The following is a 26,627-nucleotide window of genomic DNA, read 5'->3' as shown; positions in this document are numbered from 1 at the left end:
TTAACTATCAAGAGTGTGCTCATCCAGAAGCATGATGATTGCCTGAGTGGGAGATGGGCCTCTGTCAGGACAGTCTTGCTCCCAACCTCACGAAGTCTTAGAAGATCTGTGGCTTTACTTTTTAGAGTCCTCAAAGCTAATGGGGCATGCAGGTAGTCGTACAGCTGACAAAGTTAGAAAGCAAATCCATTCCGATCCTGGAAGAGTTATCCCAGGCAAAATGATTATCCCAAAGACCAAAGTAGGGAGCCAGTGATACCTGAGGGGAGGACTCGCAGTGGGCAGAGAAAACCTTCCATGGTGTAACATTTCCTGAATGCTAATCAGGCTAAGCCTCTTGCCGTGTAACCCATGACCTTTGAACTAAACAGAGTTCAAAGGGAAAATTAGGACTTAAAGACATTGAATCTGTTGGATTAGAAAGGCACCTCAAAAAAGACAGGGATGGCCACCATTGGACATTTCTGAACCTGAACCTAAGTGACAGCATCTCAAATGCCAGCTTTTTGAGAGAAAACCCAGAAGGCCAGGATAGATCCCCTCTCCCCCAGGGAAATTCAAAGTGCTAAATTTAATCTCCCATTGGGAGCTTCTTCCTGATGAGTTTTGATTTGTAACAAGCACATGCAAACTTTTACTTTGCCTTCCCTGTGAGCCACTTGAGACTGACAGCCCCGCGTTGTCCCCAGTGTGGGCTCTTGCAGGTGAGTGACTGGGGGACATGCTGTCTTAGGAGCAGGTGTTTTCAGTCTTGTGCCACATTGGCTCTTTCCATGCCACTTGCTCTGGGATTGCTTTGGCTGAAGCAGGCTGTCACCAAGGGAAGATTTCTCTTCCATTTGTAAAAACCAGTCCAGACCACTTGGTGGAAGCTGACCCTTGAGCCTGTGGTCAAACTATGAAAATCCAACATGCTCCTTTTTTCCCCTCTGAATAGAGAACAGAATTTGAGGCTGTTCTTATAGGCCTGTGATTAATAATTTAAAGTGAGAACCTTGATAGGGCTCTTGAACTCACTGTCATTTAAAAATAGCAAATATTGTTCTGCTCATTCGTCTTTAGGCAGTAGATGTTGAAATAATCCCCCTTTTCTGTGCTTTAGCTGTCACTGCTTATTTAGCTCTGGGGCCCCTGGGCACCTCTGGAAGTGTTGACCAGCCTCAGACCTTGACTAAGGCCAGCTTACAACTACCTTCACCCCAAAAGTGTTCACCATTTGGCTAAGGTTACCGTGAGTCCTGCCCCTTTGCTGAGGTCCTTGGCCTAAAGCCTTTCCTGGGGTACACTGTCTTTGTCCCAGGTCTGTAAACAGCCACTTTCCTTGAGAATAACTAACCACCATAAGTTGTGGTCACACATTGAGATCAAAATACTCTGTGATTTAGGAACTAAAGCCTCTTGATGTTAAAAGCCACCTGCCCAACTATAAAAACCAGCCACACTGCATAGTCAAGACTGAAAACCGAAGTTAAAGAACGTGCAGGGCTGGAGTAAAGCACCCTTTCTCCCCTGCCAGAAGCCCCAGTACCTCCTTCAGCACTGGACTCCTTTTTTATTTCGCAAGGTCCCCAGAAGGTGCACCAAAATACCACAGCCTCTGAAGGGACCCAATAAATAGCACCTCTCCTCCCTGAGCCAATTTCTGAGCTGAGTGAAATATAAGCCAGAAGTGTCAACAGTTAGGAAAGGACAATTATCACCAAGGTTCTGATAAGGGCTGGGCTGGAGGGCGTGGCTTCTATCTGTGGGCGTGTCTATTGCTAATACGGAGCCCCAGAATTCCACAGACATTTTCACTCAGTTGCAGGCAGTGATGGACTCCTCCCGCTTCACCGCAAATGCTGCAGGGGACCTATAAACTCCAGCATGGAAAATGAAATCACCACGCTTGTTTTCTGTGGGCCTGTGACTCCCAGAAGGGAGGGGTAGGGGACAGAGCTGGGCACCAGCTGCCCAGATTGTTCTTTCTAATTCAGTCTTCAGATTAAGTTCAGCCTATCCCTCTTCTCTCTAGGGCAGCAATCCACAAACTTCTTGGTGTAAGGACCCTTTTATTCTCTTAAAAATTATTGAGTGCCCCAGTGAGCTTTTATAATGTGGGTAATATCTATCAGTGTTAGCATATTAGCAATTAAACCGAGGAAATTATATAATATTTATTTAATTCATTTAAAAATATTAAGCCAATTACATATGTAACACAAATACCAATTTTTATAAATAATAACTGTATTTTCCAAAACAAAAATGAAATTAGTGGGAAGAGTAGCATTGTGCTTTTATATTTTTTTCAAATGTCCTTAACGTCTGGCTTAATTGAAGGCAAGTTGGTGTCCTGTATCAGCTTCAGCATTTACCATGTTTAGGTATCACACATCACATGGCCTCTGGAAAATTCCACTTTACATTTGTGAGAGAATGAGACTGAAAAGGCAAATAACATTATATTATGAAAATAGTTTTACCTTTTCAGATCTTCTGGAAGGATTTTGGGGACCTTTAGGTGTCCCCAACCACACTTTGACAACTGCCATTCAGGGTATTACTGATTGGTGCAGTGGAAAGAGGTGGGAGTATTGGAGTTAGCAGTGTTCCTTCCACATGGAAAGAAGCTTTAGGAGGGGAAGAAGCATTCTTCTTCTACAGGTGACACAGTGTAACTGTCCAAATACTACACTTAAACCACTCATGCATGATAGCCATGGGTAGAAAAACTGTTAGTTTTCAACCCCTAAGTTGAAATTGGAACTGATGATATTAGCTCTGTAATCTCTGAGTTATCATGCAGGGCTTGTAGGTTTACTTCTTTATTTTTTAGCCCATTAGAACTCGACTGGACAGGGTGCTGTTTCCGGAACAAGTTCAGGAGTGGCTTTGAACTCTGATGTTATTGACAGTGCCCTCTTTTCACTGCAGCACATCTCTGAAAGCTGTGCTGTGAATGTTATTTTACCACAAGAATAATGGTATAATTGGGTTGGGTTTATCTTATCAAAGACTCAGAATTAGATGTATCATCACTATGGCCAGCTATTCAAGTTAAAACAGAATTATGGGGACTGTAAAGGTCTGTAACCATTTTTAAAAAGTGAAACCATGCTCCAGGTTTTATGAAACGGGCCTAATTGTGTATAAATACAAGGTAGTCAACTATAGCAAATTTGAGTCTGTCACAGACTGTAATTATTCCCTCATCAATATCACCTACTGAAAAATAATATAGTTGCCATGATAGATATTTACTTGATAATTTTCTATGTGTACTTTTTAGAAGAGTTTGGGGTGGTGGTAGGGGGCTTTGATTTGGGTAACTTAAAAAACAAGATGTTGGTGCGGCCAGATGGCTCAGTTGGTTAGAGCGCGAGCTCTGAACAACAGGGTTGCTGGTTCGATTCCCACATGGGCCAGTGAGCTGTGCCCTCCACAACTAGATTGAAGACAATGAGCTCCCGCTGAGGCTCCAGAGGGGCGGCTGGATGGCTCAGTTGGTTAGAACGCGAGCTCTCAACGACCAGGTTGCTGGTTCAATTCCCACATGGGATGGTGGGCTGTGTCCCTGCAACTAAAGATTGAAAACGGCAACTGTACTTGGAGCTGAGCTGTGCCCTCCACAACTAGATTGAAGGACAATGACTTGGAGAAACACAGTATTCCCCAATTAAAAAAAAACCAAAAAACAATATGTTTATGAACGTTTGACCTGATCTTCTCTCAAATTTTTTTGCATAGTGAACCGAAGCATTGAAATTATTTTATTAACATATGTCATATCACATATTGTATGTGAGAATTATATTCTAGGAAAAATTAACAATGGCAGCAGGTAAATTTATCTCTTGGTCTTAATTTATATAAAACAGTTTCTAGTCCTTAGCCTGTTTGGTGTACGGTAGTGCATCTGGATGCTTTTGGATGGTTTTGTTTTTTGGGGTTTTTTTTTGTTTGTTTTTTTTGGTGATAGAGCAGTGAGGGGTGGTCCCCAAAGACATTCAGTGCTGGTTTGAATACCATCTCTAATTTGGCTATCTACATGACCTAGGGTCATTTTGTTTCCGTTTGCTTCCTTGCCCGCAAAATAGGACTAACACTACCGTGTTTCCCCGAAAATAAGACCTGGTCTTATACCATATTTCCCTGAAAATAAGACCAGGTCTTATATTACTTTTTGCTCCAAAAGACGCATTAGGGTGTCTTTTCAGAGGTTGTCTTATTTTTTCGTGTACATCAATCTGCATTTATTCAAATACAGTGATGTCATCTTCTTCTGGAACATTGTTATAATGTACTAAATGTGTCCGTCTGGCTGACAATCCTAACTGGGGCTTATTTTCTGGGTAGGTCTTATTTTCGGGGAAACATGGTAGCACCTACCTCATATAGAGTTGTTGTGAGGATTGTTGAGATACAATTCATGAAAAGCATTGCATCACAGTTCCTGGTACACAGTAAGCACTCAAGAAATATTAGCATTCTCTTATATTCAGTGTATTTAGTTAAATGAATTCCCAAGATAATTATTAGCACAGTCTGATGCTAAGTACTATACCATTTGAGGACAGTTTGAACATTACACGTAAGCGTGTTGCAGTCTCTGGTGAACGTAATGAAGTGATGGGACAAAATCAATCTAAACCAGGACTGGCTATCTCTACTGGAATTGCCTTAGACATATCTGGAACTTTTAAGGGCAGTTTAAAGGCAAAACTGCCTGTGTCACTATCTTATGATAGTGTCATACTTTTACAAACCACGTCAGTCTGCGGGTGTAGTGCTGCAATCCATGACATTAAACATCCAGGACACTATTGGTAAACTCCGGTCCGTCTTCTGGGACTTCACTCCAGGAAGTGTTCGTGCCAAGGAAGTCTCTTGTCACATGGACTGAGGACACAGGGGATTGCACAGATCTCCAAGGATTCCTCTTGATGTATGTTTATGGTCCTAAGTATTGATAAGTTCAACTCCTGAGAAGGTGACATTAAACCACATTTTGTTTGTAGAACTCAGAATTTTGTCCATCAAACTGTTGTATTGTGGTGCTGTGTTCTGGCTTGAAGTTCAATTGCAGCATATTTGTCAGGTTCCTGGACTAGTATCAATGCTGTTATTTGACTATTGTCTTAGTTGTTACTGATGAAAAGAAATGTAAATCAGAAAAATAAATACATTGATACTAGAGCTATTCAAGGACTCACCCTAATAATACAAGCGAAACAAAGATGGAAATCACTAAGTGGGCCACAGGGGACCATGTGTGGCCTTTGTCAGGTAGTCTTTGCACCAAAGCTAGTCTGGATTGTATCATGAAGACACAAAAGAGTTAAAAAATCTGTTCAAAACACTGTGTTCTCCCTCCAGAACAGTATGTGACAAAACAGAAATCACAAATTCCAGGGTTAAACTTCTGCACACCTCAAGCATGTTTCCACAGATAGGAAATTCAAAGTGTCATCAATGGCATGACTGACACAGAGAAAAATCTTTAAAGAGTGGCAGCAGCTCTTGAATAATCTTCTTAACAGCCTCCAACATCATGGATGGAATTCTGAGGAATGTAGAGAATCTGGCAAGTATGGTTGTAAATTGGATTTAAAAAAAAAACCACAACTTAGTCATGCGGAGTTGGTCTGAACAGTTTCATTATTCTATTGCCATGTCACCTACTAAGCGCTTTAAAATGTCTTCATTAATTGTATATATTTGCTTATGTCATTTGGAAGATAAACACATAATATAAGTATTATCATAGTTGTCCCCATTCCTCTACCACCATTACCCACCCCACCCCATAAATCACGCATTATGAAAGGAATTCCACTTATTTTCCTTTGTACATGTTTGTGAGTGAATTTTTTACTCTTTCGTCACCTTGATTTCTTTTCAGTATAACTCCTGACTCAGGTACTCACATAGCAGAGAGAAAAGTCTCCACAACAAAAACAACAATGTCATGATAATAGCTAACCCTTGTCTTGTGGTGAATCAGGCATTATTGTTTAGCCCTTTATATGCTTCACAGCAATCCTATGAGACTGATGCTATTATTATTATTTATTATTATTATAGAGGGAGAAGCTGAGGTGCTGCTGAAATTATATAGCTTGTCAAGGTTACACAGGTAGTAGGGAGTGGAGACAGGATCTAAACCTAAACAGGTTTGCTCCAGAGCTGCGACAACACATTACTGCCTTCATTTCCACATAGAATAAGGTGAACAAACATAAAGGAAAAGGAGATTTTCAGCTCCGTTGACTGTATTTGATAACCTACCTCCCAGTACTTTGTTACTAGAATAGAATATCTGGAAGGGAAAAAAAAGAGATGGATGCTTCGGGGAGAACGTCCAATTGATTAAGAGTTTATGATAACCAGCAGAGCCTAGGCTTTCGTGAGGCAGCCTTCTTCAGAAAGAAGACATTCCATTAGGTTTGGGCTGATTTCAGATGTGACATTTTTACCGTGTAATCATAAATGATCTTGATTAGGAAGAAGATGGAGAGGCACAGAGATTGAAGAGTCAGTCCATGGTGGCTTCCGTGTCGTATTTAAGAGTCTGGAGGTAGGAGCGACTTACAGGAAATTGGAAAGCAGAGCCAATGACCAGGGGTGACTATAAAAGAATCATGATAACGGGAACTTAAAAGAATAGTGGGCTCGGGGCTTTAGCGCTCCCAGTATTGACTATGGAAAAATTTTAACGAGAACAAAAAGCGATGTCGCTGTAAGTTCAGAACTGGAACGGATAGACTAATACTAACAGGCAAGCAGAACTCCTCAACTCCTATTACACTTCTGTCCTTTTTAGACAAGAAGGTCGATCTTTAGCCTGAGAAGAGTAGAGCAAATACTTGTAAGAGGAAATTGAAACTCAAGATAGGTGAGCTGATTGTGCGAGAGCGCGGAGCGGCACTAAATGAGTTCCGATCCTCTGGCCAGCATGCATTTTATCCTGACGGGCTGAGAGCACTTGCTGACTGCTTATAATCTTCGCAGAGCTGTGAAGAGGAGAATTACTAAAGGCCTTGGCATGGAATAATGTCCCAATTAAAAACAAAACAAATCAAGGAGTAGTGGTTTTCAAACAAAAGAATAGCTCCATGCTGACCTGGGGCCTAATTCTCCAACCAGTAATGATGAAAGGATGGATTGCGATTTCAATTTTCAGATGTACACAATAACTAGGAAACAGTATGGAAGTGTTACAAGCAGAAACAATAATGGTTTCTTTATTTCTTGTTGTGGTTGCTGAGTTATTAGACCTGAAGCCTAGGGCAAAGGATAAGTGTGTCAAATCTGGAGTTCAGAAAGGTTTCTGAGATGGAGATGTGGGCTGGATGTGTGGCCACTTGTTAAATCTACTGATTTATCCACCACATGTCTGGAGATTCTGTTTTAGTGAGTCTTGGGTTGGGATCTAGAAATCCGTATTTGAGACAAAAGTCCCAGATGTCTTGCTATGCTGAACGAGTTGGGGAATTAATGGGCTGCACGGCAGACATACAAGTTGTATTCATTATTGTCATAATAGTATTAATACTACTATTACTAGTAACTAACACATTGAATCACCATGTGCCAGACACTCATCAGTACTTTACACCTATGATCTCGGTTTAATCCTCAGACCCGCCCTAAGAGTGGGTGTTGTCTTTGTTACACATTCTGTGCAGGTAGTGGAACTGTAACTTCTCTGCGATCTCACAGATAGTAAGTGATGGGGTGGGATTCAAACTCAGGTTGTCTGACATGTTGAAAATCTGGGCTCCAGACCACTCCTTGGACTGCCCCTCAAAGAGCCTGACTTTTGGTTCCAGAATCTGTGTAGAGGGTGGTGTCCGGGCCTGTGTCATGCCCTGTCTTTGGTATCTGAGTAGAATCTTTATGAAGATATTGGTATGTCTCATTAGACTCTCTTGATACAGAAAGTCAGGAGGAATTTCTAAATCTAGATGGAGTTATGAATTTATTGATATCAAATCTTGTAGGATTAAATGTAAATGTGCTGCCCCTTGGGGCCCCAAATCAGTAGCAAAGATACTGGAAGCTATGACTTAACAGTTACCCGGTAAAAAAAAGATCGGGGTTGTTTGGGTTGACTGGAAGCTCAATACGAATCAACAGGACCTTTGTCCATGTTGTACCTCTGGCCTGAGATGAATGCCCTTTTCGACTTCCTCCTCTTTCTCCTGGCAAAGTTTTAATCATCTTTAAAGACAGAGCCTAAATGTCACTTCAGCTATGGAGTCTTTGATTTCTACGGGCAGATGTTTCATCCCATTCTTTCTGCTTCTTTAGCACTTTGTTCCTGATGTTATAATTTTGTGATTATCTTTCTTAGTGTGTGCCACCTATGTCCACAGTCACTCAGCTGGAAACAAGAGGAAGGAATCCTTTCCTCCCTCCCTCCTCCTGCCGGGAATCCTCATCCTCACTGAGCCCTATCAGTTTTAACTGCCTGTGTTATTGATACAAGCTGCCCCTTTTTCATTCCTGCAGCCCCTGCCTGCTTCAAGTCTGTGTCCTAACTTGTCTCCCAGCTGTCACTTGTCTCCCACCCCCCCCCCCCACACACACACACGTTTCCCACGAAACATCAGAGAATCCTCTATCAAACATAATCTGCCTGTGCTTGAAATTCGTGCCTGGCTCCCCCAAGCCAACAGGATAACCCCAAGCCCCCAACCATCTATGATCTAACCCCGTTAACTCTCTTGCCTCAACTTTTGACTCCCTGCCTTGCTTCTTGGACTCCAGTGACATTGAACTCATTGTAATTCCCCAGGCAGTATGCTGTTTCTTGCCGCCTTGTTCTAGCTCAGGCAGTGACTGCCTGGGATGGCTTTCTGCCACCTCCCCACCTCCACCCCCACCCGGCCTGGCTACTTCTGGGCTCTGCTTGGGAGGCCCCCAGATCCCTGCTCTGGGCTCTCCTCATGCCCTGTGCATACTCTACCTCCCAGTCTCCACTTTCTATTGCAGTCACCTCTTTATTTTGCTCCCACATTAAGCCTTGAACTTCTGAAGGGCAGGGGCCCTGTCTTGTTCTGTTTCCAGTGGCAAATGAACACTTAGTACATGTTTCTTAAAAGAATTGTAATTATTTATTGTACTTGCTTAGAAAGACGATAGGGTTAGAATCCTGCCTCCTCCTCTTCCTGGATGTGCGGTTTTGGGTATTCCCATCTAAGTGAGAACCTGTTTATTCGCTCATTTGTAAAATGTGGATAATTTCACCCCACTTAAGGATCTGTGAGAATTAAGTGAGATAGCAGTGCTATATAAAACTATTCTAGAGATCTGCAAACTATAGTCCTGATGCCCATTTTTGTATGACCAGGAGTGTTTTTCATATTTTAAAATGCTTAAATGCTTTAAAAAAAATCAAAAGTATATTTTTTGGCACTTGAGAATTAAATGAAATTCAAATTTATGTATTCATAAAGTTTTATTAGAATGAACAGCAAGCACCATGTTCATTCATTTACAATTGTTTACGACTGCTTTTGAACTGCATCAAATTAGTTGAATAATTTCAACAGAGATTCTTTTTTTTTTAAGTTAAAATTTATTAGGGTGACAATGGTTAGTAAAATTACATAGGTTTCAAGTGTACAATTCTGTAATACATCATCTATATATCACATTGTGTGTTCATCACCCAGAGTCAGTTCTCCTTCCATCACTATATATCACTTTTACCCTCATCTACCATCCCCCTAACCCCCTTACCCTCTGCTAACCACTACTAAACTATTGTCTGTGTCTATGAGTGTTGTTTCTTTATTTGTTTGCCTTGTTCCTTTGTTGCTTTCAGTTCTATATCCCACATATCAGTGAAATCATATGGTTCTTGACTTTTTCTGTCTGACTTGTTTCGCTTAGCATGATCATCTCAAGATCCAACCATGTTGTCCCAAATGGCAGTATTTCATCTTTTCTTACGGCAGAGTAGTATTCCATTATGTATATGTACCACATCTTCTTTATCCAATCATTTATCGAAAGACACGGTTGTTGCTATGTCTCGGCTACAATAAATAGCTTCTGTGGCCTGCAAAGCCTCGTACATTTACTGTCTTCCCCTCTTACAGAAAATGTTTACTGACCCCTGCATTGTTCACATGTTAGGAAAACGCATGTGGTTCACAAACTCAGCCATGCACCACAGAGAACTCTTTGAGGGGAGGGTTCTTCTCTCTCATATTTGAACTTCCAGAGCCTCATCTTAGGCCTGGTAGAGTCACCAGTTAATGTTGGGGGAAGACACAGGTGCTGCGTTTGTTTTTCTGGAAAGGAGGATGTTCCAGTAAGAGTTTAGTGAGCTGTTTAAAGAGATAGTGAATTTCCCCCTGTGGGAGGTGTTAAAGGGAAGGTGGACACCCCCTTTTCATGGGTTGCGATCAACAGGGTATCTCACCCTTGACCCTGTTGACATTTTGAGCTAGATAATTCTGTGTGTGGGGGCTAGCTTGTGCATGGTATGATGGCGGGGAGCATCCCTGGCCTCTTGCCACTAGAAGCCAGTAGCACCCCACTCCCACTTTCGACAACCAAAAATGTGTCCAGATGTCCTCTGAGGGCCGTATCCATGCTGGATTGAGAGGCATTGTTGGAGAACATTCAAGCTAGAGAACTTTCAATGTCTGAAAAGCTGTTGTCACCAGAGGCGTCACAAATGGAATTGGCTTCCCTAGGTGGATCATGTCACCAGTTCTGCATCTCAGAGCTAAGACCAACCCCGCCTTGGAGGGTGACTGTGAGCATTAAATGAGAGAGTGATGCACCAGCACGGTGCTTGGCATGAAGTAAATTTTCAGTGTCTCCACTTTTGAGATGATATTCAGTCAAGTTCTTCCTGTTTTTTGCTTTTTTTCCCCAACATGTTAATTTTGTTAATTTTGGACTGAATATTAAGAGGGGAAATTAATAATTAATAGGGAAAATATATGTTTTAATAGTTGCATGGAGCCCATTTTTAAGAAAATACTATAGATTAATAACAGCATGTTAGTCTGTGGATCCATTTTGTCATAGGGAGGAAGAATTTAGGAAAGGTTCAGCTGTTTAAAACATATATGAAAATCTCCTAAAGTAATACCTGATTCCCATGGGTATTACATCTTGGCAGCCAGTGTTTGTTAGAGATGTGCTTTACAAACCTGGTTTCAGGAATTCTCACAGCCACCCTATGCAGACTGGTGCTCATTCCTAGCTGAGGAAAATAGGCAGAGAGGCTGAGTAAAAGGTAGCATGTTGAGGACAGAAATTCCCTTTTCTGAAATAAGGTGGAGACAGCTACTCGGAAATGAACATTCACAGTTTTCCTGATGGACGTGATGTGGCCTTGAAATTCCATTCCTGTGGGTTTGGATGAGGAGTATATTGCTGTTTACTCCCCTACCTTAAGGCAGATCTACTGGAAAACGAGACACTAGTAGTGGAGTTAAAAGATTACTAGGTATGGTGATGGATATTAACTAGACTTATCATGATCATCATTTCACAATGTATACAAATATCGGATCATAATGTTGACACCTGACACTAATATATTATATAATGTTACATGTCAGTTATATCTCAAAACTAAAATAATGATGTAGGATATGGCAATTATATCTCGATTTAAATGGTTTTTTTCTTTTTCATTTTAAGTGGGGAAAAAAAGAAAAAGAAAAGACTGCAGTTTTCCGATAGTCTTTCGAGTTCATTGACCACTGGGTGTGTACCTAACCCAGATGCCCAGCTTGGAACACACTGATCACTACGCTGTTCCTCCCATTGTTTGCCTCTGGCTCGCTGCCCCTGCAAGCTCTGTTCCTACCTACCCTACTGGGTTGGAACCCTGCCACTGCCTCTCTCTTTAGAAACCTGGACTGGAGGTGAAGAGGCAGATCCCTGACCCATCAGTGAATACAGACTTAAGACACATTGGTCCACTTTATAAGGTGAACTGGTGAGTTCCCTTTATTTGTTTTGGTTTGCTAAGAGCAATAGCTTTCACTTGTTGAGTGCTTCCCTGGTGCCAGCACCAGGATAAGTGCCCGGGTATGTACAGCTGGCAAGTGTCTAAATATTGCCTGGTGTACCGAACTTGAGAGGTGTTGGAAGCCCAACTTCTTACTTCTCAGTTAGTCCCTAATATTTTCTCTTTTTTATTATGAAATAGACAGAGCATACAAAACATATAGAGAATAATAGAATCTGCACCCATGTGCCTACGTACATCTTTACATTTTACTGTGTTTGCTTTAGATTCTTGTTGAACGAAAGGAATTACTGCAAATAAAATCAAAACTGCCTGTATAATCAATCCTTCCTCATGCCTTCCCTGTGTTGCCTCCTCTGGGATAGTCACTGTCCTAAATTTGGTGTTTTATCACTACCATATACATTTGTATATTCAGTGACATTGCATTATTTTTGGATTTAAACTTTATACATAAAAATTGAGTCATCAATCATGCTTTTTTATTTTCTGGCAAGATTCGTAGGGCAATGTGTTTTGTCTCCAGTCTGAATTTGGAATATTGCGCAAATAGATTTTTGAATTTACCAAAAATAATCGTCAACCCTAGGTTGATTTGTGATTAAATTTCTCTTTCAATCTTACATGGAAGTTAAAGAAGCTGACTTCTTGCTTGTTTGTTTTGAGATGTAACCCTGTGGATAGATGTAGTTCCAAATCTTCTATTTTAATGCTGTCGAATGTTCCTTTTTTTGGCTATGTGAAAATTTATTAGTCCATTCTCGTACTGATGGGTGTTGTGGTAGTCTCCAGGTCCTGCTGTTACGACCATGCTGCAGTGTCGACTGGAGACCCATGGGAAACTTTCCCTAGGAATACACCCACTATGGAGGATATGTCCACATTCATCTTTACTAGAATTTTCCAAGTTGCACCCCAGGGTGACTGTACCAGCTTCCACTAACACCGGTGTAAGGGGGTTGGTTGCTCTGTGTCCTTGACTTGATACTCAGAATCCTTTCTTGCAAGTAACAAACTTAAAACTTTGCTCATTTGATGGGTCTGAACTAATATCACACTGTTGCTCCTAATAATTTTTTTGAGATGAAATACTGTGTGCTGTTTAACAAAGTTCAAATTTACATTTTTTTCTTCATTTTCTTACATGTGAGAAGAACAGAACGTTAGATGAGAATTTGATTAGCATACTGGATCAGTAGTCTGGATTTTTGCAACTTTAGTATTTGCAAAACTTCACAGGCATCATCCAGGTAGCCCTTTCATTGTGCAGCTTGCACTGCATTGCTTCATTCAGACGACTGCTCTGAGGTTTCTCTGTTTCTGGGGCTTCCCTTTCTCCTCTGCAATTTCTGATTCTCTTCACCAGTGCAGACTGCTCCTAATGCTGGCCCAGTAGCTGCAGAAATCCCTCCCTCCCGCAGCCTCTATCCACTCTTCCTCCTCCTGTATTGGATCCCCATCAGTGCAGGGTAAAGTTTCCTATAATTAATGCAAATGCTGCATGAGTTCTACTGAGCCCTAGTTGTCCTATAATGTCAATAGGGCTGGAAGAAGTAGTGAAACTAACATCAGGGATAGGTGGATGGCACTTGGTATGACTGAGTTTTAAGCACTCTAGGTAGTTAACTGTATATGTGATGATAGAGAGGGAGAGGGCAAGAGGTAGTTACTTTCTAGGTTTTAAGTATAGAAAAAAAATTGAATTAATCTTTATTTATATTTTTAACAAACCCTTGTCCTTCAAATTATATATATGTATATATGTGTGTATGTATGTATATATGTGTAAATATATATGTATATATGTGTATATATGTATATATGTATACACCCATGTGCATACATGTATGTATGTAGACATACATATATACATATGTGTATGTATATATCTGATACACACACACACTTTGGATTGATTGGTTTTACTTGGTATGAAATGCTTGCAGTAAGTATATTGCAGTTTCATTTTTTAATTAGCAGGGTATGTACTGAAACAAACTTCGTAGTCAGAATTAGATGAGAATATAAAAATCTACATACTAAAATGTATACTTTTTTCTGGAAAAGTTAAGTTAGTGAAGGTAATTCATGGAGCTACAAACTACTTGGCTGTCCCCACCTCCATGTCCACTTGCTAGTTCTTCAGTCACAATGACCATTTTAATGGAAATGTTCAGTCCTTAGAAGAACCTAGAATGTGTATTATTTAGGTTTTACTGGACGAGACAAGTGGGATTTGTTTCTTCTACTCCAGTTATCAAAAAGATTAACCCTTTGCCCTCTACATTCTAATTGTAACCATTTGAAAACAAAGGGGTTGTTTGTACATGATAGTTGAAAAAAAGGAGGCTTTAAGTCAAGTGGAATGTTTCTCGGTTGAAGGAGGTAGCAATCATTGCACACATTTTTTTTTTCTTGTGTTGCAGGCATCTGTAGAGGCTTCTGGTGGAATCGCATTATGCAAGACTGGATTTCCTGAAGATGTTTACAGTGCAGTCTTATCCCAGGATGTACATGAAGGACAGCCTCTTCTCAATGGTACTATCTCAAAAGATATATATGTACATACAGTGTCTATGCTCTTAAAACAAATTAGCCATTAAAAAGTCTCTAAATCAACTGTACGGTATAGCAAGTATGAATTTTTCACAATCACTATAATGAGACTATAGGGACCTTATTTTATGATTACAGAAGAACTCAGGAGTCTCTTATACACAGTATTGGAAGGCTCCTGAGCTCTTGAAAATCTCAGATTTCTTTCATTTTTAATTTACAGGGGAAACCATAACACAACTATTTTTTATAATTTTTCTGCATACATTTTACTTAGTTTGAAGACTATTTGTCACATATCTGCTTTTGATGGTTTTAAAAATTATTTACAACAAAATCCTCTTAGTATTTTGAATTAAACAAATTACTATAATATTATCTTTGATAAAACATGTCAAACTTGAACATTTAGCTAAATTATAATGAACAGATTTAGTAGGTAACGTTTCAAGGCAGGAGCATGAAATCCGTATTTTTGTTATGACATTGTTTATAGAAATTACTAGATAGCTAATTTGGTTGTAGCATATGTGCATTTCAAATATAGACTCATCTCCTATTTCCATATGGATCAAGTTCATTATAGTCATCTTAAGAAGACTCTTGCCAGTAAGTCTAGATAAAATCTGAAATAAAACTTGAGTATCAAAAGCAAAATTGAAAGCCCCCTCCTTTACCTCTAATTGAAATCAAATAAAATTTTGGTTAGTAGTATTTTCGTGGACTTATTTATCATTACACAAAATGTCATTGAAATGTGAAAGCAAGAAGAATTGATTAGTAAGTTGTATTTAAATTCTAATTCCCCACAAATGGTGCATATCTCTGAGGTTGTTTGAGAGAGCTGCTTTTAGAAAAATCTGTGCAACCTCGGCTAATTAATTTACACAGGGCTCTACCACAGAGCCTTAATTGAAGTGTCTCTGCAGCACTGAGAAACCTTAGTAGTACAATGCTTAAGAATACCATAGATAGGACTTTAAAGTGTAAATTGCCTCTTAGCTACTAAGGTTCTTTGGTGCAGGTTATCATTTTATTTTTATTTCTATTCTAATTGTGATTTGCTCCTACCTATGTGATCTTTCTGAAGCTGATATTTTTTAAGACATCTTCCTGTCCCTGCCTCATTACATGGTATTTTAATAGTAAATTTTAAATCAATCTGTCTCAACACTGAAAAGCTATCTCATCTAGGAGTAATGGTTGACAGAATAGAGGTTTAATTCAAATGAAAGTGTAGATTTTTAAAAACTTAATGTAAGTCTTGGAGTTCTGCCCATGTGTTATTTTCTTTAAATCTGCGAATTATTATGTGGTATCCTAGGACCTATGTGACCTGTAAGGTATGCTCAGTTGTTACCATTTTTAATTTTTAGACTTGAAAAAAAGTAAAAACCTGTTTCTCTCATAATACTCCAGTACTTTTTTTTCTTTGTCATTCATAGACTATGTTAGAGGACACCAGCATCTTAAAGCTTAAAACATAAAGTTCAAAATATTGATTTGTAGACAAAAATTTTTTTTGAAGGAAGAAATCTTACTCAGGCTTTTGTGAAACATCAACATTCCTTTGCACAAAAGTGTTGTCACTTGTTATATTTCTTCCGTTACTTAGAATCGTTACTTAGAAGAATTCTAGATTTTTATTTTTTATGGGGGAGTTTTTAGTGTATCTATATAATGAACCCAAATATCATGCCATAATTATGTTCCTGAATTCTGTGGACTACAGTAAGTCCATTCACTTTATATATACTAATGCTGGGCCAGCCAGAGTGGTCACTTTTGTCATGGTTCTGTGACTTTTAGTGTTTAAGGAAAGATGTAATTGTACATAAGAAATATGTAGCAGTTTCCGAGGCATTTACCTCATGGCAAGTTCTGTCATATTAAGGTTGACTTTAGAGTCAAGAGTTACGTAAAAGTTGTAACTGATAACTCTTGATGCTTCCTTTAATTTCCCATTGGTGACAGTTGGGGAGAGGAAGACAGTGGTCCAACAATATGTATGGTATGGTTTCATAGGATACATCCCTGGTACACTAGACCTTGTACTAGAGTTTAACGTTTTGGTTTATAGATGCCACGAATGCTGATTATTTTTCAAACAGTTCAGTGACATAATCTTTGTGAAGGTGCTTGAAAAACATTCGGCATTAGATGAAGGTGTAAGGCAGTATTAGTCATATTTGAAAAGCTGTATGGAAGAAGCATGAAATGTAAAACCCGGACTATAGTTTAAAGAGTATACCTTTCTCCCATCCTCCTTTTATTCTTTGTCATTGCAATGACTTTATAGAAAAAATGGACCCAATGAACTGTCATTCCAGTTTCTCCTCTGGTTTTCATCAGATTTTTTTTTTTTTTTTTTGGTAAAATCATAAGGAGTGCAAACGTATTTTGTTTTGTGATTAACCTTTACATTTCGTGTTATATCATGTTGACTATTCCCACTCTTTTGAAAATAGTTCAGTATTTAAAAAATGGCTATACAGGCCTTTGTTCCATTTTGTTAGCAAAACCAGATTTTGTTTAACTGTGCCTCTATTTTTGTACTTACAGGTTGTTTCCAATTTTTCTCTCTTACATATAGTGCTGCTATGGAGATTCTTTTTTAGAGAACTTTGATTTTTCTTTGGGGATATTTTCTTTGGGGATTTGTGTTCAAAAGTAGAATTACTAGGCCAAAAGGAATGTCGACTATGGCAGTATTTTTTCTTTTTCATTTTTGGAGGGCTCATCTTTACAAGGCTCAAAAGTATGTTCTTTTCTATATCCTCAACTATTTAATTTTATAATGTTTTTCATGTTCCTGTTTCCTTCAGGAGTAATAAAAAAAAATTCCTTTTTTATCCTGTGGTATTTTTCTGTTTGCCTTTATAAGTTAGGATCAATTTTAAACATTTATTGGCATCCCCCTCATTTTACATATAAATAAATTGGAGCTCACATAGATTATAGACTTTTGCCATGATTATACAGTGCTTTAGATTGTTAGTTACAGATCTGGAATTAGAACCCAGGTTTCCTGATTCCTAATTTAGTTCTGATGATAGTGATGATAAACACTCATTATGGTATATATCACGGGGAAGAGTGGGAGGTAACGGGAGCTAGCCTAACTGTCCATGTGTCTTGTGGCAAGTTTATCTTAGAACTGGTCTTCTTTATTCCCCACTTAACACCGTGACTTGTGTGTCACTAGACATATTTAGGAATTGGTGACTCTAAAGCAGTCAAAACCCCTATAATGAAAAAGTATCGTTCAATTATTGTCACCATTAGTATTTTGTGCATACTTGTTTACAAGCAGAAAAATGTTGGACTTTGGAAAAGAATATTTGGTCCTTAATGTGTAACTTACACTCCACTGAACTAGAAAAATCACTTGTGGTAGCACATTACTTGAAAATAAAATAACTGCAATCATAAATTTTCATTCTGTCACCAGCAGTGTATCTGACACTATGAAATAACCAGCACACTGTGACATTGCGGACGATCTAGGCTGTTCTCAGTGTGGATGTCAAGAGTGATTTTCCCGTATGTTTTGCATTGGTGGTCTGCATGCTTAGACATTTTGCTAAGTAAATTTCTCCAATTCTGGTCCACATAAATAGCAACCTGCAATTACCAAGAGTATTTTCAGTGATCCATTCATACTCACCAACTCGGGGCAGTGCATGATGATTATTTTCAACTAGATGGAATTTGATTTAGATTAGTTTACTTACTGATGGAAGCTTGTTGGCATTAACATGCTTGGAGAAAGTTGTCGTATGGTATCTTTAGATAACAGCACTGAAATCTTTTTTATTCGTTTAGTAGGACTATACAAATGCACTACTTTTTTAAATAATGGGAGTATTTTTGTGCGACATGTGTTACTGAAATGGGAAGCTATGTATATTTTAGGCAGTTCTGCTGTATTTGAGGCTTATATTAATTTGTTATGAAACGATTTTTTGTTTTAATTTATTTTTTATTTCAATAAATCTCTTTTGGTTATTGAATGTGTAAATGTTTTAAAACATTTGGAAGGCAGGTTTATAAACATCCTTTTTATAAAGTCAGCCAGCCACTTTCAATTTACTGATTTCCAATTGATTGTGGGGAAAAAAAAAACTAAGCACTGAGATGGTTCTCTTGGATATTGATGACTATCAGTTCTAAGGAATTACAAATGAAATGCAGCCATGTAGATTTTCAGGGGTGGAGAACTCTTATTTAATACTTGTAGCAGTTTTTTTTAAAACAGCAATTAAATATATAAGATTAACATAAGATTAAGAAATTTCATTCTTGTTTTCATTGTAATCATTTAGACTTTATTTAACACTTGGAATTTCTTATATGCCTTTTGATATATTTTACGTTCAGCTTTCTTAACGTAATGCTGCAAAACAAGATAAGCCAGTTTAGGTTGTCATTTTTTTTAAGTCCTTTTGCAGTTATTCATAGTTTGAGTACCTGAGGTCTGTTCTCTCATAAACTACAAGCCAGGTTTGTGCTAAAAAATAAAATAATAAGTCGGTTCACATATAAAAACATTAGCAAGCAGACACCTGAATGGCTTAAAATCTGTGAGAGCCCCCTTCTCTCTGTCTTTCTAGTAAGCATCTAGTAGGGAGCAGAAAGTAAACTCAATAAATAAGTAAAGTTTATGGAGTGTTAGATGGTATAAATGCTATGGAGAAAAATAAAGCAGAGAAGGGAAATAGGGAGAGAGTGTGTTCTGCAATTTACATGGGGTGGTCAGGGGAAGTGTCATTGTGTAGGAGACATTTGAGTGAGAACTGATGTTGGAGATGGTCCAAGAGCTACAGATACCTGGGAGAAGAATATTTAAAATAGAGCAAAAAGCAAGTGCAAGGGCCCTGAGGCCGGAGTGTGTCTGGAATGTTGAAGGAGCCTGGTATGACCGGAGTGGGGAGAGGAAGGGGCAGAGTTGTAGGGGATAAAGTCACATGAGCTTAGAGCAGTAACAAGCTAGTTGTGTGGCTTTGACTACGAAAAGGTAAACAGCTATTGAAGGGATTTCTGGAGAGGAAATATTTGACCAACAAAATCCTATCATTCTGGCTGTTGTGTTGAGATAAAACCAAAGAGGGTAAGAGACAAGGAGAACAGATAGGAGGCTAGTGATAATCTAGGTGAGAGAAGATAGTGGCTTGGACCAAAATTAACAAATTTAAAGTGAACCATTAAAAGGAATTTAGTACACCTTAATATTTAGCAACTTCAATCTAGTTCCCAATAATTTTCATCACTTCAAAGTAAAACCCCTTATCCATTAAGCATTTTCACCCAAATCCTCGCTTCTCCTGTCTCACAAACCCTTTGTGACTGGCTTCTTTCTCTTAGCCTAATGTTTTATAGGTTCATTCACACTATAGTACGTGTATCAGTACTTCATTCCTTTTTTATAGCTAAATAGCATTTTGTTATATGTATGTGTGTGTGTATATATATATACATATATATGTTGTTACATATATATTGTGTGTATGTGTGTGTACATATATATACATATATATGTTGTTATGTATATATATTGTTTACAATTTGTAGACTATTTGTTTACCCATTCATTAGCTGATGCTCATTTGGGATGTTTTCACCTTTTGGTTATTGTGAATAATGCTGGTATGAACATGTGCATACGTGTATTTTTTGAGCACCTGTTTTCAGTTCTTTGGGTTATATTCCTGGGTGTGGAATTGAGGGGTTATATAGTGATTCTATGTTTAACTTTTTGAAGAACTGTCAAATTATTTTCCACAGCATTTGAACCATTTTATATTTCTTTTTTTGTGTGTTCTTTAAGATTTTTATTAAAATATAGCTAACATACAATATTATATTACTTTCGGGTGTGCATCATAGTTATTGAACAGTACCCACCTGGCACTATACAGAGTTATTACCACATTATAGATTGCATTTCCTATGCTAAAAAGTGATCACCATGATGAGTCCAGCAACCAACTAACACTGTGCCACGCTATCACAGTATTATTGACCATATTTCTTATGCGGTGTATTACATCCCCAAGACTTACTTGTTTTGTATCTAGAACTTTGTGTTTGGAACTCTGTGTCTGGTAGATTACTCGTCTCCATTTTATTTATTTATTTATTTTTTCTGGAGCTTTGTTCTGTTCTTTTATTTGGGACATGTTTGTTTGTCTCCCCATTTTGGTTACTTTCCTGGAGTTGTTTCTATGTATTCAGTAGAGCTGCTATGTCTCCCAGTCTTAGTAGAGTGGCCTTATGTATTACGTGTTCTGTGGGCTCAGTGGCACAGTCTTCTGGGTCACTTGAGCTGCTCACTCCAGGTGTGTCCCTTGTGTGGTTTGTGTGTGTCCTCCTGTTGTAGTTGAGCCTTGGCTGCTGTTGCACATCAGTGGGTGGGACTAACCCTTGAGCTCATTGGTTGTGAGGACTGGCCATGACTATAGTGGAGGAGTTGTGGTGCAGGGGCTGGCCCTACAGAATAGGATCTGGCTCAGCAGGACTCTGCTGCCTCCTTAGTCTGCCCTTTGGGTGTATCGTCCTTGGAGGCCGCTGATTGATGCTCCAACTCGTTTTGAAGCTGGCCACTGAGGGCGCCAGCCCCAGGGCCACCTTGATGGGGTCCCACTGCAGGTCACATTCAGCTGCAGCGCATTCCCTACATGGGGCCACCCTGCAGGAGTCACAAAGAAATCTGAAGATAGCTACTCCCCGTGACGTGCTTGGAACCCCTTGAGAGGCCAAGCCATGAACCAAGGCTGGCTGCTGCTAGTGCCGAGCTTAGGGCTGCTCAACCAAAGGTCCAGGAAACACTTAAGCCAGATGCTGCTTGTCTGGGTTTCGAGAACCTTTGAGAGCGCCTAGGAAAGTCTACAGCATGAGTCATGGCAGGCGGTTTGTTCAAAAAAGCCACTGGAAGCAGCTTGGGTGTGCCCAAAAGTTGTTTGGGGTGGGGTCTCAAATCACCAGAGAGTGGCAAATGAACAGCATTAGCCAGCTAGATGGAGACTCAGATATGGCGTCTGCACGCTGGGAAGGGGGAGGGCTCAACAAAGAAACAATGTCCTGCGCCAGTTCCTCTGTTCAGGAGTAAGCTGTCCCTTTAGCCCCGGTCCCAAGCCAGACAACTCAGTTCCCCATCGTATGTCTCTGCCGCCTCTCCAGGTGTTGCCCCAGCACTGGAGGTCAGAGCCAGTCATTCCCTCGGTAAATCCATGTGCCGTCTCTTTTAGAGGAGCACCTGGAACTCCAGCTGCCCTCCGTCTCACTCAGTTACAATCTCCTGTGGTTTTCAAAGCCAGAAATTATGAGGACTTCTTTCCCTGGCACTGGTACCCTGGAATGGGGAGGGGCTGGGACCCCTCTCTCCGCCAGGAGGGACCTCTGCAGCCGAGATATCCCTCCCGACTTTTAATGGCCACATTCGGGTGTGGGATCAGCCCGTTCTAAGTCTCTGCCCCTCTTACCAGTCTAGAGGTGGTGTCATGCAGGGTCTCAGCTCCCGCTCCCCACATAAGAACGCAGGATATGGTGAGGCCAAAAAGGAACACCAACGGAGCCACAGATAGGGAACTCATATCACTATATTCTCACTGGTGGCTGGGTTGGAGATACAAAAGCAAACATCCACCAGTACCCCAACAGGGGGTCTTCCTGTACCCCAGTCTGGCTGGTGGCCAGGCGAAACACATGAAGTAGGATCCACACGATCCACAATCCACCATCCATGCTTGCTAACCCCACTTGCTAGCTGCAATTCACCATCCAGTTTTCTGCCTGCCAATCAACCCACCAAACAACGCAGCCGTGGCTGGTTGGTTGGTTGGTTGGCAAAGAAGCAGACGGCAGATTGCAGATCATGCGGCTCCTGCTTCCTGTGCCCCCAACCCAGCTGCCAACAAGAATATAGTGGTGTGACTCCCCTATCTATGACTCCACTGGTGTTCCTTTCTGGCCTCACCATGTCCTGCGTTCTTATGTGGGGAGTGGGACCCGAGTCCCCACATGACAGTGGTGTGTAAAAAGAAGAGTCAAGGATGACTCCATATATTTTGTCTGAACAATGGCAAGGATGTTAATCACTTTGATGGGGAAGATCAGGAACTTGGTTTGAATCTGTAGAGGTAAATATCAGAGATGCCAGGGTTTGGGGTTCAGTGGAGTGGACTGAGCCACAAAGTAGGGAGCACTAAGTGTATAAATAGTAAGTAGAGCCGTGACCCAGCATTAATCGCTGAGTGTGAAGAGGAGAAAACAAGAAAGAAAAGAAATGGGTTCGTATTGAGCCTTTGGATGCTCTGGTATTAGGAAATCAGGATTAAGAGAAGAATTGAAGACAGAGTCATTAGGGAGGCAGGAGAAAATCAGTCGAGTGTGGTGTCTTTGAAGGCAAGTGAGGGGGTGTTTCACAAGAAGGGAGGGAGTGATCATCTGTGCCAAATGCTACCGAAGGATCAACTCAAATGAGGACTGAGAATTCACCATGTATTTCGCAACATGGAGGTAACTGATGTCTCTGATGTGGGTGTTTTCACCAGCCAGGTGGAGGAGGGCAGCTGGAAACATATGTTTTTCTTTAAAAGGAAGAAGAGAATCTTGGTGGTAGTTAATGAGAGAAGCAGGATCAACCGAAGGCATTTTTTAAAAATGGGAGTAACATGTTTGTATGATGATGATGGCAAAGAATCCAGTAGGGAGGGAGAAGGTGATGCTGCAAAAGAGAAAATTGCGAGGACAATAGCATGGAGTAGAGAAATGAGATTAAGTGGGACTCTGAAATCTGTTCTTATGACAAGCTCCACAGGTGTTTTCATGTACCTGTGTCTTGGAACCACTCTAACACATTTTGTTGAGTCACTCCTAAAATGGTTTAAAATCCTTCATTTCAGCTTGGTGATTTTATGTCAGCAGAAGGTTTGCTCCACAGAAATGGCAGATAGGATAAAAATGAAACCCTTGTGGTGTTCGATGATGTAAACAGAGTTTTCATTGCTGTAGCATCCTTGACAGATGGTTACCCAGTTCCTGCACGAATACCACTGCCACTCTCTCCCCTCAAAGTGAGGAGGAGATCACTCGCTTACAAAGTCTGCTCCATCTTTGGAGAGCTCTAACTGTTAAAAAGTGGTTTCTTAAAAACTTTAACTGAAGCATATGTTCCTAAGATTTTTACCCACTGGTGCCTGTTTCATTTTTTTGGCACCACACAGAGCAAGTATATTCTTTTATGTTCTGAGGTCATTTATTTTTTCATTTTTCATTCAACAAGTTTTTCTGAGCATTTGTCACGCGGCAGGCCTTTTCAAGGAATGGGGCCATGGGTGGTCAACAAGACAGGCAAAATCCCTGTAGCAGGAACTTACATTTACGGATCTTCAAATACCTGAACATAATCACCTGGAGTCCTTCAATCTTTTCTGCTGCAGGCTACAGATCAAACAGTTTCTTAAACGGTGTTTGAGCATTCTGATTTATTACTCTTTTCTTTCAAATAGAGAAAACTGAGGTTCCCTGCACAGCGCAGCCCGGGCTGTCGGTGTCCTGTGCACGCTGCAGAGGTAGTCTTCGCACCGTTGGTGTGGACACAGAGCTTCTCATGCAGCCCAAAGTCGATGGGCACTACGGCATCATTCTGGTGGTCCCTGTTACATAGTTTTCACTAAAACTTCTGGGTATTTTTCAGGTGAACTGCTAACCATCTTGCATTTATGGAATTGATGTTTGAACTCAAACATTAGACCCATAAGTTGAAATTTTTTCAAAAAGGTCCTAACTTCAATACCATCTGGAGACCCCACCAGCAACCCAAATGCATAGTAGCCCCAGGAATCAATGCCAGTACTTATTTTAAATACTCATGTGAACAAAGGGTTATATGGTAACATGTACAAGTTTTAGATGACATAAGCTGTCGAGTTGATGGAGTAAACTATTGCAGCTATATGAATGTGTACATCACGGGATTTAAATCCTCCCAGTTCCTGCTGTTTGAGATTCCTGCTGAAAAACAAATTTCATTCTTTTAATAAAATAAAAATTGTCTGTTTTCAAGAATGCACATATCTTATCAAAACCCACCTATAATGGTTACAATTTCATCTTGAGAACTTTTATGTCAATAGATGGTTGTCCCCTAACCTGACAGAACAGAGAACAAAGGCAAATCTTTTATAGTGTGCAGAGATCTGAGCACCACATATATATATATTTGGCCTTTAGTAACTGTGTTTTGAACTGTGTCTCTGCAGGAGTCTAAAGTTAGCTCCTTTAATTGTTCCTTGTTAAATCTTTTATGGATCACTCCGGTTGGGATTTGCCCACTTATAAGGGTAAAGTCATTGATACTTTGATCTATTATTTTTCCTTTTTCGGTGTGGACTAAGTTCCTCTTATGGATGCTTTACTTTGTTGTTATTTTGAAAAAAAAGATGTCTTTTAGACTTTTTTCCCCAGGTGATACTATCTTTGATGTTAATATTCATACTCTGCATTGTATGAAGAATGAAATTGAAAATGCCAACCATTTTTCAAGACTTGTGTGTTTACACCAGGACGTGCTTCCTTAGTGGCCCCTTCCAGGAGCCAGTCATACTTTGTGACAATGCACCCTTTCTCCTCTGCTTAAGATTTCCAGTATGAGGAAGTATGTCTTTAACGTATGAGGTCATCAGATTTTAATTGCACTGCCTTTGAAATTGACTGTTACATATTCCGCATTATTTATATGTTTTATTCTTTCCAGTTTCACTTTTGTTTCTAGTGTCTGGATTAAAAAGTGCAGGAAATAACTCTTCCAAACTTCTCTTGTTTGAACTTCCTTTTTTTAAACCACTATCACTGGTTTTCAGATTTTAGGATACTTGAGAGTTACTCTGGGGTGAGCTTATTAAAATGCAGATTCCTGGGGCCTACCCTAGATTTTAAAGTCTGGATCTTAAGAATATACATTTTTACAAGTGAACTCTAGGTGATTCAAATAAAGATTGTTTTCCACCAAACATGCATAGTTGGCCTTAGTATATATTTCCATGACAGAAACACAAGTCAAGTTCAGTTACGTTTTCTCTATGTTTAGATAGTCAAACTCCATTAGTCCAGATGGATTTTTGCAAGTGTTTAATACTTTGGATGGTGTATAGTACCTCTTCTTTCTTGCCTCTCTATATGGAAGCCTACCTTCTGTCTTTGTTTAGACAGATTCTATGGCATCTCACATAGATATTGATGGATGTTATGTTAATGATTGATCAGAACATATCTATATACATAATTATTACATGTATCGCATGTTTATTTTAACATCTGAATATATATTTCACCAGTGCTCAAATAGAGAGATTAGTAAATGCTAACATACATGTTAATAAATTGATAGTAAGATTCTTCGATTACCTGGTAGAACAGTTACAGCAAAGAAAACAGCCCGTAAGTTCCACTAGCAGTTAATTCCTAGGGCTGGAAGTTCCTTCTTCCTGGCCCCTTCATTCACTTGCTGATGGTGTGGTCCAACCAAGGGTATTTCTGTCAGAGGGGAAGCACCTGATATATTGCATTTGATTTTCCTCTGACATCAACTGGCCTTCATGATGTTCTTCTTTCATATTGGCACTTGACTTTATTAAGCAGTTTGTTAGATTGCAGTTTTAAGCGCTACATATAAGGGCCAGTCCATTATTACTTTGTCTTTCATTTCAGAAGTTCACTTTAAATATACCCAGATTAGCAGATAATATGAATTTAAGAAAGTGTTGATATGGTAATTCTCAGAGCCTGGGGAGTATTTGTGTTCTGTACCTTCATTCAACAAATACTTGTCTTCCGTTGTGTGTAAGGAAATCACTATGCATTGCCCTGAAAAATGCCATGCTCAGCTACCATTTATTAGTTGTGGCAGTGGGGAAAGTAGTCATAATCTATGGCAATCATTTAAATTATACATATCTTGTTGTAGAATTTCTGTGTGGTTTTAAAGGCCGAAAATAATGGGCCACGTTAATGAACTGATCAGAGAAAAATCTCAACAGAGCTGAATGTTTGTTCTCCTAATTCCTTTGTGAAATTAAATCCT

The 26,627-nt window shown here is 39.7% G+C and overlaps 1 protein-coding gene across 1 annotated transcript in view; it reads left to right on the top strand.

The window, feature by feature from the left end:
- The window catches only part of CDH2 (cadherin 2), a 207,268-nt gene that overhangs the window by 17,294 nt on the left and 163,347 nt on the right, over positions 1-26,627 (top strand). Inside the window, exon 2 of the mRNA XM_074340200.2 lies at positions 14,416-14,527. Coding sequence (XP_074196301.1) covers positions 14,416-14,527 — 112 coding nt within the window. The remainder of the gene's footprint in view (positions 1-14,415; positions 14,528-26,627) is intronic.

Source organism: Rhinolophus sinicus, chromosome 4 (assembly GCF_057876585.1).
Source record: "Rhinolophus sinicus isolate RSI-liver-muscle chromosome 4, RSI-T2T, whole genome shotgun sequence".
NCBI lineage: Eukaryota > Metazoa > Chordata > Mammalia > Chiroptera > Rhinolophidae > Rhinolophus > Rhinolophus sinicus.
Note: the sequence above shows the minus strand (reverse complement) of the source record. Positions and strands in the feature narration are given on the sequence as shown.